General features: G+C 48.2%; 1 protein-coding gene across 2 annotated transcripts in view; it reads right to left on the reverse strand.

The window, feature by feature from the left end:
• LOC122067477 (dol-P-Glc:Glc(2)Man(9)GlcNAc(2)-PP-Dol alpha-1,2-glucosyltransferase-like) overlaps nucleotides 1–11,851 on the reverse strand; it is a 28,286-nt gene extending 16,435 nt beyond the window's left edge. For both annotated transcript variants that reach the window (XR_006136749.1, XM_042631329.1), the window contains exons 1-5: nucleotides 11,656–11,851; nucleotides 10,973–11,128; nucleotides 2,841–2,950; nucleotides 2,657–2,745; nucleotides 258–591 (exon numbers count right to left, since the gene is read on the reverse strand). Coding sequence is in view for 1 of the 2 variants with exons in the window: in XM_042631329.1 (XP_042487263.1) it covers nucleotides 258–591; nucleotides 2,657–2,745; nucleotides 2,841–2,950; nucleotides 10,973–10,985 (546 nt within the window). In the remaining variant the exon portion in view is untranslated. The remainder of the gene's footprint in view (nucleotides 1–257; nucleotides 592–2,656; nucleotides 2,746–2,840; nucleotides 2,951–10,972; nucleotides 11,129–11,655) is intronic.
• Nucleotides 11,852–19,486: the final 7,635 nt, after the last annotated feature.

Genomic DNA, 19,486 nt, shown 5'->3' on the forward strand with positions numbered 1-19,486 from the left:
CCCCAAAAAAAAAAAAAAAAAAGAAGAAGAAGAAGATAGCCACATATAAATAGATGTCACTGAAGGGGGACTAAGGCTTTTAATATTGCCAATTCATGTGCTAAGAGTTTTAAGTTTCTCCTTTCTAATAGAAAACTTGCAACAACTTCATTAAAGTAAGTCCGACAATTAATAAAACAGTAATCTAAGATGCATAGAACTAAGCAAATGATGCATGTCTGATGGATTATTCAATGGAGTCAAGCAGGTTTCCTTACCACTGAACTGAATAGATAATGCTTCCTCAAACAAGCCAGGTACATAGCGAGCACTGCTGTTACTGAAGCTACATCCGTATAATACAGAAATGTGAAGAACCAGTGGACGGGATACAATGCTATGACAACTGTATATAAAGTTGCCTTTCTTTTATCAAGGCCTGGTCTCAAGTGAGTGAGTATCTCATAAACAAGAATGCTGCAAATAACTGCCAAGACACCATTCATAGAGCGAAGCACTGCAGTTGAACACACATAAGAAAATGATGAAGCTGGTTGCACACACCACATGCCTGGAAACAAAGAAGCAACATGGGCAAGTGAAAGATAGTACCTGCAGTAGGATTAGAATACACAAATCAATTTCCCACATTACCTTTTCTTCTTATTATTATTATATATAAGAGAAGGGATACTTGGTGAAACATTAAGCTTCGAACTGATGTTAGCAATTTTGATTCCTTTGCATTGTAAAATAGGAACAGAAATAAATACGTTCTACTCATAGATACCTTAAGTATGCAATAAGCCAATAACAAGTTGCTATTAAAAGAAGAATGATGGAGGAGTACAAGGAACTTTTCTCTCCTTGCTTTATGTTGTAATATGATCATTTGCGTATTGAGGCCTTTACCAATGCGGATTAAGCTGGTTCTCCAAATGATAGGAGTTCTACCTTTGGGTATTGTACTCTTCCTAGTGGCAATCTTGTCACTTGGAGAAGCAAGAAACAGGCTATGGTTGCTTGATCCAGTGTAAAGGCTTAATTTCGGGCTATGGTTCATGGTATTTGTGAATTCCTTAGGCTCCAGAGCCTCCTTCAGGATCTTGGTGTTCCGGTTCAACTTCCAATGCAACTATACTGTGACAGAAAATCAGCCATCAACATTGCTCACAATCCAGTTCAACATGATCGGACGAAGCATCTAGAGATCCTTCGTCACTTTATCAAGAAGAAGATGAACAAGGGATTGTTTATATTCTATTTGTTAAATCTGAGGTGCAGTTAGCGGATGTATTTACTAAGGGTCTTAGTAGTAAACTTTTTCATCCAATTATTCGTAAGTCGGGCATGTGTGAGACATCTGTGTACCAACTTGAGGGAGAGTTTTGTAATATGGGTACAAGGGTTAATTACTTCTTAAGGGTATTAAGGGTGTTCTTGTACTTGTACCTATTCTAAAACATTCTCCTGTCTATTATAAATAAAGTGGGGCTACTGTCATATTGACACAAGCCATTATAATTCCATCACTTTAATTATCTCATAAGCAGTATTAGTTATTATAAATTCTGGTAAAGTGGCTTGCAGTACTTAATAGACAAACAATTATTAGAGGATTATTTATACTTCTATAATTCCATTTGTTATAATTTTATTGGTCCTTTAGAGCTAACCTACATATAAGAGGCCCTGCATGCAAGGAAGCCAAACACTTTCGTGTTTTTTTTTTTTTGGTCAATTGAAAGAAGTATTTACTATGAGTTGGGTGCTGGAAAGCCCCACAACCACAGCCACAACCCCAACAACAACAGCAACAAAGACTGTCAGAACATTTATAACACCAGCAATTGCAAACATCACATTTCCCTTTGAATATTTTATGCACCATCTTGGCACTACACAGCCAAGCTGGACCCTTTTTTTTTTTTTTTTGCCTCCTGGCAGCTGCATTGTCACTCAAATTTTGGGTCCACGTGGCCCTGATCACTCTATTCATTTCGTGAGTATCAGCCCAAACAAAGTTCACCACATGGAAAATAAATATTTTTGAAAAGGTTGGACAGTTGATAATACAAGGGGAGCCAATACATGGTGGACAAAAAAAATTTGGCACGTGACTAAACCATCCAACAGTTGGAATGACCAGTGCACCAGATGGATTGACCATGCACCAATATTTTAGTTATCAAATTACCATAAGAAGACATACCCCGTGCACGAGGCTCACACCACTACGGGGTCTGGGGAGGGTCATTATGTACACATCCATATTTTATTTAATTGATATGACAAAATTAAATAATAATAATAAAAAGAGTTGAACTTTACTGACGGCCAAAAATAATGATATATAGTTTGTCGTACCAAGAATAAAGTGTTTTTAATAGTTAGCTATTTTTCTGTCAATTACTCACGCCAATAGGGAAACTAACCCCCTTAAGATCATTATAGAAGATAGAACCAGTAGAACAGGTAGATAATGGCCATAAGAAAAGCCATGGTTGATCCTAAAAGGAAACGATGGCAGTAATGTAACTCTTATAACTTAATTTCCCTTACTAAAAGGTAAATTTTTTGTTGTCCAAGATTGCATCACCAAAACATGCAATGGTATTGAGATCTCACACCAATCCAAAAAAAAAAAAAAAAAAAAAGAAGGTAACGGAGAACTCACAGGCCAGGGGGAGTAGTAATCATGGGATCCCAGCTTTTGAAATTGCCTTTACAATATTGTTGAGCCTGAGGTATATGGAAGATCTCATCCTGCAGAAAAAATGCGCATCTGTTAACATAATGGAGGGGAAAATTTCAAGCCAATTGAGATCAAATTTGAGAAAACAAATAACAAAAGGGATCACCATGTATGGCTCCGGAACAAGGCGATTGACCATTATCATTATGGGAATAACCCATGAGCTCACCATCGCTACTACAGCCATCCTACCCATCTTTTTACAACTACCACTCCCTGCAATAATTGTCCAAATGTTCAGGGGAAAAAAAAAAACCTTAAGTACAACAATAGGAGAGAAAAATATCCAACACTTTATTTCCCCCCTCTCTTCATTATCTTTGGGGTTTAAGCATTTTTCGGATGGGGAGAATCTAAAAAAAGCAGGAATTTCCCTTTCAAATCTGTCTTCACACTTAGGAAAGGTTAATGCATCCTTAATCAGAGATTCAGAGGGTTCACATAATCTAGGGCTATGAGCTTGGATTTTCTGAGTGCAACAATCTTATTTGGATGCACAATCCTGGGAATAGGACCTTCAGAAGACCTCAGTGGTTAGAGTTGGAGCATAAGACCATTAAACTACAGAGAGAGAGAGAAAGAGAGAGAGAATAAGATGCCGCTGACCACGAATCCTTGGTCAGAGTCAGAGCCTCCTATTCTCCAACAGCAACATAGGTCAGAATTCGAGAGCTTCTTTCCTTCCAAGGTAGAATTGAGATGAAGACTTAAAACATCAAAGAGAATTAAGATGGCAAGGGTACAAAACTTACCTCCCTGTGTGTTGTGACCAATTGATACGGCCAAATTGATTGCCCAGTAGGGTAAGAACACATGGTATCTAAGGAAATGACACATGTCGCTCACCTGATAGAGGTTGCAAGGAGTCTGACCGCGTCAACCGCGTGAAGAGAAAATTCCCCACGAAGGAGATAAGACGTATCCAGGTAGGACTTGAAGAGGAAAAGAGGCGGACCCGAGGACTCCTCCAAGGAAAAAAGAAACCCTAAACCCTAAGGACTATAAGAGAGGGCCCGAGAGGAGGAGAAAAGGTAAGCAGAAAAACCCACACCATTACCCTTGTGAAAAGCTATGCGGCCGATCTCTAACTTGGGCGTCGGAGGACTAACCCTAGATAAACATCCGGGCCTCTGCCTTCTGTGTTGGTGCAGGATCAGCTCATACGGATTTTCGGCAGCAACAGATTGGCGCCATCTGTGGGAATGACAGTAATGGTGGGGAGAACCTACAATCATAGGAACACTAAAGCAGCGTCAAATATAAACATGGGGGAGGAGGAACCTTCAGGAGGGCTCCCTCCCTCGACGGAAATCAGAGGAAGAAGGGGAAACGATGATTGGGAAGGTTCCACGAGGGACCAACATTCGGCCGGATATTCGGTGCGTGGAGATAGTAATCCTCCACCCCCTCCTGGAGCGCAAGAATATGTGACAAAGGAGCAATTCGAAGCCCTCCAGGAGAAATATGACCAAATGGCCGAGGCAATGAAAGAGGTCTCCAAAGCTGTCTCTCAGAAGACCGGCGGAGCACTGCAAGGCCCCCATATCCGGCCCGAGAGAGCTCGAGACGAGGGCCGGAGCAGTACAAGATCGATAAGGTCCGGTCATAATCCTCGAAACCGAGCAATGAGGGAAAGTCCCGCACCCAGGGGAAGGTCGCGGCCTGTCGCCAGGGCCAGACATGGGGAACCACACCAAGAAGACAAATAGAGACACGAGGGCTCGGGGTTGAAGCAGATTATCCTGGACCTAAAAGATGAGATCAGGAAGGTGGCAGAAAACCAGACGGGAGCTCGCAAGCCAGACCTCACTAATGACATGGCTCTGGCTGATGAGGTCATGAGGGACCCGCTCCCGATCGGCTTTCGCCTGCCAAAGTATGACACCTACGACGGGTCTGGGGACCCCGTCGATCATCTGGAAGGCTTCAAGGTCGCTATGCAGTTCCATCGAGTCTAGGAAAACATCATGTGTCGCGCCCTGACATTGACGTTCAGAGGAGCGGCAAGGCTATTGTACAACCGTTTGCCGACGAAGTCGATCCACAGCTTCAACGATTTAAGTTACTTCTTCGTGAAGGGATTCTCCAGTAGCCAACCCCTTCAGAAGACCATGTTGAACTTGACCAACGTCAAACAACATGAAGGAGAATCACTGCGAAACTACATAAAACGCTTCCAACAAGAGAAGATCACGATCAGAGGTCTGGACCCGAAAGAAGAGTTCACAGCCCTGCTGGGAGGGGTCAAGGATAAGGAGCTGAAAAGGTCTTTGACGAAGCATACACTGAGGAACCTGGCCGAGTTGAGAGCTCGGTGCGATAAGTACATCCAGATGGAAGAAACCCTTCAAGCCGATGAAGAAGCTGAAGGGAAGACAGGAAGGAAAAGGATCTCAAGGGGCGACGACAAACCTTCCGAAGAAAGCAAAAGACGAAAGTCCGAGCGTAGTCGGGCACCCAGTCCACCAAGGAAGTTCGAGAAATATGCGCCCCTGAACCGGAAACGGACGGATGTGCTGATGCAGATAAAGGACTCTCCGGATGCCAGAGCCATGAAGTGGCCAGGGAAGATGGGACGACACCCCGAGAGACGTAATATGGACAATTATTGCCACTTCCATAGGGACCACGGCCACGACACCGAAGATTGTTGGCACCTCAAGGGGGAAATAGAAGGAATGATAAGAAGAGGATATCTAGGCCGATTCGTGGACCGCGAAAAGGAGGATGCCCAATACGGTAATGACCGCAGGGACAACCGTCGTAGAGATGGCAAAGGCCGCTATGAAAGAAGGGGGCCAGCCCGCAAAGGCAATCAGGAATGGCAAAGGGACCGGACACCCGAGGGAGCTGACCATCACCTCCGGGACGAGAATAAAAGTCCAACTAGGGTTATAACGACAATCTGTGGAGGCCTAGCCACTGGAGAAAGTTCAGTCTCGGCCAGGAAAGCAAAAGCCTATGCGAGAAGCGTACATGTGGCTGAATGGTCGAATAAGAAGGCGAGGACGGGGACAGTTATTTCCTTCTCAGACGACGATATAGAAGGGGTGCACACTCCGCACGACGATGCCCTGGTAGTCACCATGACCATAGCCTATTGCAGAGTGAAGAGGATCTTGGTGGATAACGGCAGTTCAGCTGATATCCTGTTCCTTGAAGCTTTCCAGAAGATGGGCCTGGACGAGGGAAAGCTGAAGAAAGTTGAACACCCGTTGCAAGGATTCTCCAGCGTCCCAGTAAAAGTGGAGGGATCGATTGAGTTGCCGGAAAAAGCCGGCACCGAAGATCGCCAAGTAACAGTTATGATCAACTTCCTGGTAGTAGGCATTACTTCGGCATACAATACCATATTAGGGAGAGTTGGTTTAAACCTGGTAAAGGCTATTGTCTCCACACCACATCTCAAGATGAAATTCCCAACCGACCGAAGGTCACCACCTAGGTTGGGAGTTCAGGCAGAGGCCGAGCGGGCCTGACCGAAGGTCCTTTCCTCGGTTGGGGGCTCAGGCCAAGCCTGAGCAGACCTGACCGAAGGTCCTTACCTCGGTCGGGGGCACCGGCCAAATCCTACTTGTTCAGGATCCCTTAAAAGTCCACGGCCCTCGGACGTGGGAAACCTCTCGGATAAGCCGATGGAGCAGAACCAAGCCTCGTACTAGAGTAGAGGCGTATTAATCCTTGGGCCGCCGAGGGGTTCGGCCTTCTTGCACCTACCTACGGGCTAAAGATCCCTTATCAGAAAGAATCCAAAAAAGCAAAAGGCAAAGGTATCCGAAGAAACGGAGATATTCATTCATTGAAAAGGCCTGAAGGCCGAGATTACATGAAAAGGCATGAAGGCCGAGATTACATAAAAAGGGCCGAAGGCTCACATCACAAAAAAAAAAAAAAAAAAAAAAAGAGAAAGCCCGAAGGCTGAGGTAAGATGTAGGGTGGCTTCAGGGGGCGTCCATCAGGTTCACGGCCTCGTCGTCGGCATGGTGGAGGGTCTCCTGATCGGAGCCATCATGACCAGAAGTCAGAGGCACCTCACGTTGCAGTTGAACCTCACCTTCCTCGCTACAGCCTTCGCCATCGGCGTTGGCAACCTCGGTGGCTGTTAGGGCTGCCTCAACACACTCCTCTTCGAAGATGAGCCCGCTGTCCTCTAAAGAAACCTCTGGATAATGCTCGAGGACCCAGCCTCGGACCTCAGTAGCACCTATTATGAACCTGGGGGCGATGGCACGCTTGACCTCCTCCCGAAAGCCCTCAGAGGCCCTATACTTCTCGGCCCCTCGGGCCTCGGCCACCTAAACCCTTGCCGTTATCTGCGCCTTCAGCTCCGTAAGCTTCCGATCGCATTCCTGGTGAGTACGAAGAAGGTCCGCTTCCAGGTGCTCCACCTTCTCGAGGAGAACCGAATGCTCATTCTCCAGGACTGACTTCTCGGGTTCGGAAACCTCGAGATCTCGGGCCATGGCTTCGGCCCGGATCGCTAGCTGACCCACTTGGTTTTGGGCCTACATAAGACATCGATGGTCAGTATGTTGCAATGATAATAAATTAAGGTATAGAAGACCGAAGCTTACCCCCGCCATGAAGATGCAGGCGCTAGTTATCATGGCCGTCGTCCCTTGTCGTTGTGCTTTGGCGGCATCTCGAGGGAGACTGCCCTTCAGTACCAGCTCAAGAGCGACACGCTCGACAGACAGAGTGTTGTCTTCTTTAACCGATCACCGAGGGTCGAAGCCAACCTCGACCCTCACATTCCCAGCCCTCGGGCTTCTGAAGTCTCCCACGGGGGAAGAGTCTCGGGCAGACAAGCTATGGCCCGAAGCAGCGAGGGCCTGGACCACTTTGGTACTGGGTCCTTCGGCCCTGGACCTTTTCTTTGGTGGGGGAGCTTCGGAGGAGGCAGGCCCCTTCTTCTTCTCTTTCCTCTTCAGCCTCTGCTGCTGCTGCGCATCCCGTGCCCTGGCCTCCCTTATCTGGACTTGCCTCTCCGCAGCTGCAGCCCTAGCCTCGGCCCTGGAGATTTGCACTGCATGAAGACGAAGGGAGTTAGTATAAAATACAAGTACCCGAGGCAAGTAAACTTAGGCTGGCCTAAGACTCACCCGAGCTAAGCCCGAATCTGAACAAAAGGGCGTCGAACTTAAGGCTGTCGGACTCAACTGGAGGGCAGGTATCTTGACACCTCGCCATCACCATTGACTCCTCGTCTGTCCCAAGAAGGGCAGGGGCGGAGTTCACCGTCCTCAGATCGGGGATATCCCAGACGGTGCCGAAGGGCACCCCCTCGGATGACCTCACGAAGAAGAATTTCTCTTTCCACCCATGGATTGACATTGGGTAACCGTTTAGCAGCCGAAGGTCTTTCCGAGGACTGAAGTAGTACCAGCCCGAAAGCCCCTTACAGACCTGAAGGAGGAAGCAGTTGACGAAGAGAGGGAAGGAGAGAGGCCTCTGGCACCTAGAGAAAAGGACGACGAAGCTAAGCATCTGCCGCCATCCGTTCGGCATCAGCTGGGTCGGACAAATCCCGTAGTGCCGAAACACCCGGGCGAAGAAAGGATGGAGGGGAAGCCGAAGGCCGGCCTTAAACGCCTCCTTATATAAGCACAGCTCTTCGGAGTTCCGATAGCTAGCTCGGTCGGTCGGTTTCGGTAGCCGGAGCTCGAAAGCGTCCGATATACTGAAGGAGGCCCTTAGCTCCCCCAGCTCCAGCTCATCCATGGTGGAAACGATGTGGAGAGCCTCCACCTCAAGGGGGTCCTGGGTCCTGGGTCTGGGCTCGAGATTCAAGCACCCTCTCCCTGAACCCCTCACTGTTTGAGCCACCCTCGGACCCAGACGGCGAGGCCGCCGACGATGAGTCGCGAGCAGAGGGCTAATCGGGGGAAGAGTCCGAGGACATCCCTTGGACCCCCCTGGACTCCGATACCTACGGTTAGACATTGTCCTCTCGGAGGACGAGGGACTGTACCTAGACGAACAAGACATCGTACATACTTTTGGTGAAGATGAAGCGCTAAAGGAAAAGGAACACCTAGACTGAAGGAAGGCTCTCTGAGGGAAAAACAAGTGACCCACAAATGGACCCCCACACTTTATAAATAGAAGAAAAATGATACGACTGCCCGAGCATTAATGGCGCCGTCACGTCACCAATTACCACCCCTCGAGATTTACGCCAGAGCAGACCTGACCAAAGGTCCTTACCCCGGTTAGGAGCTCAGGCCAAGGCCGAGCGGACCTGACCAAAGGTCTTTACCTCGGTTGGGAGCTCAGGAAAAATCCGAGCGGACCTAACCGGAGGTCCTTACCTCGGTTGGGAGCTCAGGCAAAGGCCGAGCGGACCTGACCGAAGGTCCTTACCTCGGTTGGGAGCTCTGGCTAAGGCCGAGCTAACCTAACCGAAGGTCACAACCTCAGTAGGGGGCTCCGGCAAAAGCCAAACGGACCTAACCGAAGGTCCTTACCTCGATTGGCAGCTCAGGCAAAGGCCGATCTGACCTGACTGAAGGTCCTTTCCTCGATTGGGTGCTCTGGCTAAGGCCAAGCAGACCTGATCGAAGGTCACCACCTCGGTTGGGATCTCTGGCTAAGGCCGAGCTGACCTGATCGGAGGGCACAACCTCGGTAGGGGGCTCCGGCAAAAGTCGAGCGGACCTAACCGTAGGTCCTTACCTTGGTTGGGAGCTCAGGCAAAGGCCGAACTGACCTGATCGAAGGTCACCACCGCGGTTGGGGGCTCTAGCTAAGGCCGAGCAGACCTGACCGAAGGTCACCACCTCGGTTGGGAGCTTTGGCTAAGGCCGAGCTGACCTGACCGAAGGTCACAACTTCGGTAGGGGCTCCAACAAAAGCCAAGCGGACATAACCGAAGGTCCTTACCTCGGTTGGGAGCTCAGGCAAAGGCCGAGCTGACCTGATCAAAGGTCCTTTCCTCGGTTGGGTGCTCTGGCTAAGGCCGAGCAGACCTGATCGAAGGTCACCACCGCGGTTGGGGGCTCTGGCTAAGGCCGAGCTGACCTGACCGAAGGTCACAACCTCGGTAAGGGGCTCCAAAAAAAGCCGAGTAGACCTGACCGAAGGTCACCACCTCGATTGGGAGCTCTGGCTAAGGCCGAGCTGACCTGACAGAAGGTCAACCTCGGTAGGGGGCTCCTGCAAAAGCCGAGCGGACCTAACCGAGTGTCCTTGCCTCGGTTGGGAGCTCAGGCAAAGGCCAGAGCGGACCTGACCGAAGGTCCTTACCTCGGTTGGGAGCTCAGGCAAAGGCCGAGCGGACCTGACCGAAGGTCACCACCTCGGTTGGGAGCTCTGACTAAAGCTGAGCTGACCTGACCGAAGGTCACAACCTCACTTGGGAGCTCAGGCAAAGGCCGAGCGGACTTGACCGAAGGTCCTTACCTCGGTTGGGAGCTCAGGCAAAGGCCGAGCGGACTTGACCGAAGGTCACCACCTCGATGGGGAGCTCAGGCAAAGGCCAAGCGGACCTGGCCGAAGGTCACAACCTCGGTGGGGGGCTCCGGCAAAAGCCGAGCAGACCTAACCGAAGGTCACCACCTCAGTTGGGAGCTCTGGCTAAGGCTAAGCTGACTTGACCGAAGGTCACAACCTCGGTAGGGGGCTCCGGCAAAGGCCGAGCGGACCTGACCGAAGGTCCTTACCTTGATTGGGAGTTCAGGCAGAGGCCGAGCGGACCTGACCGAAGGTCACTACCTCGGCTGGGGCTCATGCAAAGGCCAAGTTGGCTTGACCGAAGGACCTGACGGAAGGTCCCGGTCGCAAGCGAAACTAAAGCCAGAGCCAAAGGAATAAGGCCTAAGAGATGCATGAATGAGAAAAAATGACGAAAAACTTGATTACTCCCACAGGAAGAGCCTCCTGGTGAGAGTAAGGGGGCTATTGATATGGCCAAATTGATTGCCCAGTAGGGTAAGAACATGTGGTATCTAAGGAAAGGACATGTGTCGCTCATCTGATAGAGGCTGCAAGGAGTCTGACCGCGTCAACTGCGTGAAAAGAATATTCCCCACGAAGGGGATAAGACGTATCCAGATAGGACTCGAAGAGGAAAGGAGGCGGACCCGAGGAGGACTCCTCCAAGGAAAAGAGAAACCCTAAACCCTAAGGACTATAAGAGAGGGCCCGAGCGGAGGAGAAAAGGTAAGCAGAAAAACCCACACCATTACCCTTGTGAAAAGCTGTGTGGCCGATCTCTAACTTGGGCGTCGGAGGACTAACCTCGGATAAACATCCGGGCCTCTGCCTTCTATGTTGGTGTAGGATCAACTCATACGGATTTTCGGCAGCAACACCTATCACAGTTCAGTTCGGTTTTGATCCTCTTCTGTTATCAACTGAAATGGCCAACCAATGGCTCAAATGGAAAGGGTAAATCTGAAAAAGAAAGAGGGAAAAATACTGAGTGTACAATATTTCAACATGTCTTGAACTGCATAGGGCTTTTGCAAAACAATGCTTACAGGACTCGAAGACGGTCAATATGTAATGCAACTCAGAAGCCTTAACCATTAGCGTAGTTTCTTCATAACACAACTACTGCAACTTCAATTACATCCATGCTGAATTATTAAGTGTTACTGTTTACTCGATCAAACCTAATGGCCACAACAGTTGCAGCTATGCTCGTGATTCAAAATATGAAAGTGAAAATTACCGAATATACAAGGGGGAAAGCTCCTAATATGACCAACACAACAACATTATCTAATCAATCCCTTCCGCTGCATTTCAACAAATATTTATAAATAGATTTAAACAATCCAATTGCTTAGGAGTTGGCAGTGACCGAGACAGGGAGCGAGAGAAGGGTGAAGAGAGAGCAAAGTGAGAGCATGGGGAAGAAAGACGGAGAGTCGGAGACTGAGTCTGGAAGAGCATGAGAGAGGGATCCGAGTTCTTACCGGCGAGATTTGCAGCGGTGAGTTCCCGAAATGCGGCGAGACTTGCAGCGTGAGGTCCTAAGACCCCGGCGAGGTTTTGATCGTTTTTTACGAGTCCGGCGCTTCGGATTAGTTCCTCATACGAGGAGCAAGGCTTTTCTCCTTGCACGTGGACGCGTGTAAGAAAAAACCTGGACACCTCTCATCGCCGGATCCTTGTTAGATTGGTTTTAGACCGAGATAACAATTCAAAATTGGACCAATACAAATTGACGAATAACAAAACTGAAACCAAAAAATAAAAATATAAAATTATGAGATTAGAAAAATATGAATTAATTATCCGTTTTTTACAATATTAGTAAGAATATTTTTTGTCATAAAGGGACTTGCTATAGATCAGCTAATGAATATAGAAATTGATTTATAAATTGTAATAATGCTTCCATTGATTTCCTTGTTCACAAAACCAGTTGGATAATTAAATAAAGGGTAATTTACAACGCCACCCCCTAGAGAATGTCAGTATTATAGGAACACCTCATCTCTTTCATCAAATTAAACTCAGACTCCCTGCCGTCAGTCAATGTTACAGAATATACTAAGAATGCTGACATCAGCAGTTCATTTTTTTTTAAATACCATTTTGCCCTTAAAATAGAAGGAAATACCAAAATTACCCTCATTAGTTTTATTCCCCAAATCGATTGAAGAATGAAACCTAACTCACTCTCCCTTCCGACGACGGCGTCTACGATGGCTATGACCTCCAGCGACTACAGGTAAGAGAGACCTTGTTGGTCGGCCATGGCAGGTGGTACTCTTGTTGAAGGAAATTTAGTGACGGAGATGATAGGTTTCCTTCTACTTAAAAAGCCTTCATCAAGGCTTTGCGGAGACTTGATCTGAGGTGGTTCCTGTTCGAAGTTGGTGGCTTCGTCTTTTTCTCTCTCTTCCTGTATCCCTCCTTGGGGAAGCTTTTTCTTTCTTTAGGTAGGCCTCAAACAAAGGAACACCGAAAGTGACCTGATTAAAATTCCGTGTCAAGTTTCCACCAGGACTTGAGTCCGATCGTCTTTGAAGTGGTTGGGTTCTGGCTTCGGCTCTATGTATCTCTCCTTTTGATCATTTCTATCAGAAATCGTTGAAATTGGTGAGAGAATTTGTCTTTTTCTCTTGTTTTTGTTTTTTGTTTTTATTTAAAGAGCGATGAATTGGACCATTTGCGTGTGATTTATTTCTCACTTTCTTCTTGCGTGAAACTTGACATGAACGAAACCTGTAATTTTAGGTTCTTCTTCGATGGGGCCGACCAAGTTATTGCAATCCTTCGGTAATCTTGTTGATAGAGGACTAGAAACATAGATTTGTGGATAAAAGGATCATATTTCACCTTGTAATTGATTTGGAGGAGAGGGAGCATTAATGCTGTAATCTCCAGCAGTATAGTTTCTCTCTTGATGCGCGAAGCAAGGGATGACATAATCGATCTTGATTTAAATCTGGACCCTTTTGCTTTGCTATCACTTGATTTGGACCCAGTGTTAGGAAACATTGGAGATATTCGACAACTTGAAGCAATCACAGTCAGGGCTAGGCATCGTTGGAGGTGGAGGCAGGGGAGGCTCCCACCTGAGACAAGGAATATACCGGTGGAAATGATCATCAGCTCCGGTAGCATGGGTGAACTGCAAATTGTGGAGGGCAGTATAGCTGCGGAGGAAAGAACCACTGATAGTAATAAAACATGTAAAGGGAATGCAAGTGATTTGGTAGCCAAGGCGTTGGGGAAGAGCAACGAATCAGAGAAGGGTAATGGTACCAGTAGTGGTAGTGGTAGAAGTGATGGTGGTAGTTTCTTCGAGTGCAACATATGGTTAAATATAGGTAGGAAACCAGCTCTCTCCACGACCACAGCAATAGTGGCCAGGCCAAAACCATCGCCTATCCAGCATGAAGGATACGAGAACACTGAGGGAATCTCCATGAAAGGGGTGAAGATCTCCGATGGATAAGGGTGTTTTACTCATAAGGGCTAAAGTGTCATTTTATAGCATCACTTAACACTGGGGTCCGAGTCTAATTCGGTGAAAGAGAGGGGGTGTTCCTATAATACTGGCATTCTCCAGGGGGTGGCGTTGTAAATTACCCTTAAATAAATGATTTGATAGCAGGGGTCATTTTCTTATTTCAATATCAGTTATCTTCTTAGTAATTAATTATCCATTGATTTCAATATTAGTTATCTTTCCCTTAAAGTGATAAACCATGATTGATTTCGTCACAACTTTAAAGTGTTTTTTGCCAAATCTTTAGTCACTATAGGTTATAAATGTAAGATTTCATTATTGTTCAAGCCCAATAATAAACTGATCTAAACCTATATTAACCTGATATTAAAAAATCAAAATAAATCTAAACTAAACCGGATCGAAACCAAAACCAACCGAAAATCAAAATTCCTTAATGGATTGGTTTTGGTCTCCCTCATTCCTAGACCAAAACTGATTCAACCTGATCGAAACCAAGCTGAACCGACCATGTTATATCATGCCCAGCTGAGTCCGGGCGTAGGGACGTGCACGAGTAAAGTACCTTTCTTTGAGTTTTATTTATTCTGTCTCCCACAATCTTGCTACCCTCTTCAATTAAAGTTTTCCATTTTTCATTTTTCATTTTTGGCAAAGGATTCACTAAAAGGTAGCATGACCACTACATCAACACGAAGACTAATGGCAGTAGGCAAAACAACGAAACATTGTTAGTGGGTGTGTGTGTGTGAAAAATTGACATCAAGCTGCCTACGTACCCTCAGTAGGGATTAGGTCTGCCTACGTACCCTTAGTAGGGATTAGGTCAAATATAGTTCCAAAGGATTGATTTTAGGGTCTTGAGTATTTATTCTTAGCAAGAAGAATCCAATGCAACTAATTGGGCATTAATCGAGCTCTCATAAGGAAAGATTCTATTTGAGAGCCCAAACAGACTAATGGAATCTATTGGAGATATGGGGGTTTTAAAGGTCAAAACGACATACTTAGGTCAAGGGGAGTCCAATGCAACTGATTGGACATCGATCAAACTCCCACATAAAAGATTACATTTCAAGGACCCAAATTGGCCGATGAAATCTATTGGGAATTATTCTAAAATTCATTTTAACAGCGTAAAAAAGGGAATATTTATACTATTTTGAAAACCCTATTTTGGCATTACAAAGCTTAAAAAATGATATTTGGGATAAACTATTTACAAAAAAATCGCCATTATAAAGGTGTGATACAGCCAAATTGACCTCTCGGTGGGGCAATGACACGTGTCGCCTCTGAGACACGTGTCCTCCACCAGACGAAGGTTCCAAGAAATCACTCACGCTCAAGCACGCTCAATCACTCAGGCACGCTCACAAAATCACGCGGGATCACGTCGTCTGCATGAGGGGAATATTCCCCCACAAGGACGACGGTCGTAGGGGAGAAGGACGGGGGAAAAGAAAAGAAGGAAACCCTAGTCCGAAGAAGGATATAAGGAGGCCGAGAGGAAGGAAGAAGGTAAGCTCTGATACCCTCACCATTACTCCTTTATTGAACTGTGCGGCCGACCCTGACTTGAGCGTCGGAGGACTAACCCCGGACAAACCTCCGGGCCTCCGTCGTCTGTGTTTGTGTAGGTTCGACTAGTGGGGTTTTTTGGCAGCAACAGATTGGCGCCGTCTGTGGGAATCGACGGTAATGGTGGGGAGAACCTACAACCGCAAAAGGACAAGAGCGACGTCCAACATAGACATGGGGGAAGAACCCTCAGGGGAGCTTCCTCCCTCGACGGAGATAGGACGAGAAAGGGGCCATGACGACCGGGAAGTGTCCGTCAGGTACCAGCGTTCGGCTGGATATTTAGTACGTGAAGGTAGTGATCATCAGCCTCCTGCAGCCCAGGAGTACGTGACGAGGCATCAATTTGAAGACCTCCATGAAAAATATAACCGGATGGCCGAGACTATGAGGGAGGTCTCCAAAGCTGTCTCTCATAAGACCGACGGAGCACCCCCAGGTCCCCACATCCAGTTTGAGAGAGCTCGAGATGAAGACCGGAGCAGTACAGGATCGACAAGGTCCGATCGTGACCCTCGAAGCCGAGCGAGGGAGAGTCCCACGCCCCGAGGTAGGACACAACGCGCCGTCAGAGACCCACATGGGGATCCGCACCAAGGAGACAGACAGAGGCCCGAGGACTCGGGATTAAAGAGGATGATTCTAGACCTGAAGGACGAGATCAGAAAGGTGGCAGAAAACCAGACGGGAAACCGCGAGCCTGACCTCACCAATGACATGGCCTTAGCTGACGAGGTCATGAGGGACCCGCTCCCAGTCGGCTTTCATTTGCCCAAGTATGACACTTATGACGGGTCAGGGGACCCCGTCGATCACCTGGAAGGCTTTAAGGTCGCGATGCAATTCCATCGGGTCTCAAAAAATATCATGTGTCGTGCCATTCCATTGACGTTCAGAGGAGCGGCGAGGTTGTGGTATAACCGACTGCCGATGAAGTCGATCCACAGCTTCAGCGACCTGAGTTACTTCTTCGTGAAGGGATTCTCTAGTAGCCAGCCCCTCCAGAAGACTACGCTGAACCTAACCAACGTCAAACAGCAAGAAGGGGAATCGTTGCGGAACTACATGAAGCGATTCCAACAAGAAAAGATCACAATCAGAGGCCTAGACCCGAAGGAGGAGTTCACGACTCTGTTAGGAGGCATCAAGGACAAGGAGTTGAAGAGGTCCCTAGCGAAGCATACACCTAGGAACCTGACCGAGCTGAGGGCACGATGCGATAAGTACATCCAGATGGAAGAAACCCTCCAGGCCGATGAAGAAGCCGAAAGGAAGGCGGCGAGAAAGAGGCTCTCAAGGATTGATGATAAACCTGTCGAAGAAGGAAAAAGACGAAAGTCCGAGCGCAGTCGAGCCCCCAGTCCACCAAGGAAGTTTGAGAAGTACGCACCCCTGAACCGGAGGCGAACAGAGGTACTAATGCAGATAAAAGATTCCCCAGATGCCGGAGCCATGAAGTGGCCAGGAAAGATGGGGCGACATCCCGAGAGACGCAATGTGGACAGATATTGCCACTTCCACAGAGACCATGGCCATGATACCGAGGACTGTTGGAATCTCAAGTGGGAGATAGAAGGAATGATCAGAAGGGGATACCTAAGCAGATTTGTAGACCGGGAGAAGGTGGCCCCAGATGGTAACGGCCGGAGGGATAACCGTCGGAGAGATGGCGGAGGTCGTTATGAGAGAAGGGGGCTCGCCCGCAGAGGCAATCAAGAACAGCGAAGGAACCAGACACCCGAGGAAGCTGACCGTCGCCCCCGAGAGGAGAATAAGAGCCCGACCAGAGTTATAGTGACCATCTGTGGAGGCCCAGCAGCTGGAGAGAGTTCGGTCTCTGCCAGGAAGGCGAAGGCCTACGCGAGGAGCGTACATTTGGCAAAATGGCAGAACAAGAAGGTGAAGACGGGGACGGTTATCTCCTTCTCAGATGATGATCTGGAAGGGGTACAAACCCCGCATGACGATGCCTTGGTTATCACCATGACCATAGCGGATTGCAAAGTGAAGAGGATCTTAGTGGATAACGGCAGTTTAGCTGATATCCTGTTCCTTGAAGCTTTCCGGACGATGGGCCTAGACGAGGGAAAATTAAAGAAGGTCGAACACCCGCTGCAGGGATTCTCCGGCGTCCCGGTGAAGGTGGAAGGGTCGATTGAGTTGTCGGTAAGAGCTGGCATCGGAGATCGCCAGGCGACGGTCATGATCAACTTCCTGGTGGTGAACATTACATCGGCGTACAATGTCATACTAGGAAGGGTCGGATTGAACCTGTTAAAGGCTGTCGTCTCCACTCCCCATCTCAAAATGAAATTCCCTACCAAGAATGGTGTCGGGGAGTGTCGGGGCGATCAGGAGACATCCCGGAGGTGTTACGCCACTACTCTATAGGGAAAAGAAAAGGCGGGCGAGGCGCTCCCGATAGAGGATCTACGTGATGATGCCAGTTATCAACAGGGGGAGCCGGCCGAAGATTTGGTGCAAGTTGAAGCTGAAGAAGGGGATGACACTCGGCAATTTCAGATTGGGGCTACCATGCCAAGGTTGCAGCGAGAAAGACTCGTCTCATTCCTATGGAACAACGCTGACGTATTCGCCTGGTCGGCTTCGGGCATGCCTGGGATAGATTGAGAGGTGATAGAACATCATCTGAATGTTAGCCCAATGAAGAAGCTGGTGCAGCAGAAGAAGAGGACATTTGCCCCCGAAAGATAGAAGAAGATAGACGAGGAAGTGGAGAAGCTACTGAAGGCCCAGTTCATCCGCGAGATCTAGTACCCGGAGTGGATATCTAACGTGGTAAAGGTCCCGAAGGCAAACGGGAAGTGGGGGATTTGCATCGACTTCACCGACCTGAATAAGGCCTGCCCGAAGGACGCATACCCCCTGCCGAAGATAGAACTCCTCATCGACGCCACAGCGGGATACGAGGCGCTGAGTTTCATGGTTGCATACTCAGGGTACAACCAAATCAAAATGTCCGAGGCCGATGTCCCGAAAACATCCTTCATAACCGAGGGTGGGCTGTATTGCTATGAGGTCATGCCTTTCGGACTAAAGAACGCAGGGGCCACCTATCAAATGTTGGTGAATAAAAATTTCAAAGGGATGATCGGCAAAACCATGGAAGTATATGTGGACGACATGCTCGTAAAAAGCCTGAAGGCGGAAAGACACATCCAAGACTTGGAAGAGGCATTCCAGGTGTTGAGACGGTACAGCATGAAGCTGAACCCGGCAAAATGTGCATTCGGAGTAGCCTCGGGAAAGTTCCTCGGCTTCATTGCCTCGGAGAGAGGAATTGAAGCCAACCCAGTCAAAATACAAGCCATTCGGGACATGAGGTCACCCCAGAACGTGAAGCAAGTCCAGGAGCTGACGTGTCGGGTCGCCGCCCTCGGAAGATTTATGTCTCGGTCTGCAGATAGATGCCTCCCCTTCTTCAAAGAGCTAAAAGGGACCAAAAATTTCGAGTGGACAGGGGAGTGCGAAAAGTCTTTTGAACAATTGAAGGAATACTTGGCCGCACCCCCGCTGCTGACGAAGCCGAACATCGGGGATACCTTGCATCTGTACCTGGCTGTATCGGCAGTGGCAGTAAGCGCCGTACTGACGAAGGAGGAAGGAAGGGAACAATGGCCAATATACTACGTCAACCGAACCCTTCTAGATGCCGAGACAAGATACCGAAAGGCAGAGAAAGTGGCGTACGCCCTCGTGACGATGGCAAGAAAGCTGAGGCCATATTTTCAGTCACATACCGTATGCGTACTCACCGACCAGCCCCTGAAGAAGATACTGCAGCTGCCAGATATGTCCGGTTGCCTGGTAAATTGGGCCATAGAGTTGGGAGAGTTTGACATCCAGTACAAGCCGAGAACCGTAATTAAAGCACAGGCCCTTGCAGACTTCATAGCGGAGACGACGATCCCCGATGACCTAGAGGAATCTACCGAGGAACGAGGAGACGAGGCTTGGACATTGTACGTGGATGGGGCTTCTAACAGCGATGGAAGCGGCGCAGGAATCGTGTTGGTAAGCCCCGAAAGGTTTCAAAGTAGAATACGCCCTACGGTTCGACTTCGACGCCTCCAACAACGAAGCGGAATACGAAGCGATAATAGCCGAAATTAATTTGGCTCGGGCCCTGATGGTGAAGGAACTGGTAGTGCATAGCGACTCCCAACTCGTGGTGCGACAGGTGAATGGAGAATACGAGGCTAAAGAGCAAAGGATGGCCG

This window comes from Macadamia integrifolia, unplaced genomic scaffold (genome assembly GCF_013358625.1).
Source record: "Macadamia integrifolia cultivar HAES 741 unplaced genomic scaffold, SCU_Mint_v3 scaffold2925, whole genome shotgun sequence".
Classification (NCBI taxonomy): Eukaryota; Viridiplantae; Streptophyta; class Magnoliopsida; order Proteales; family Proteaceae; genus Macadamia; species Macadamia integrifolia.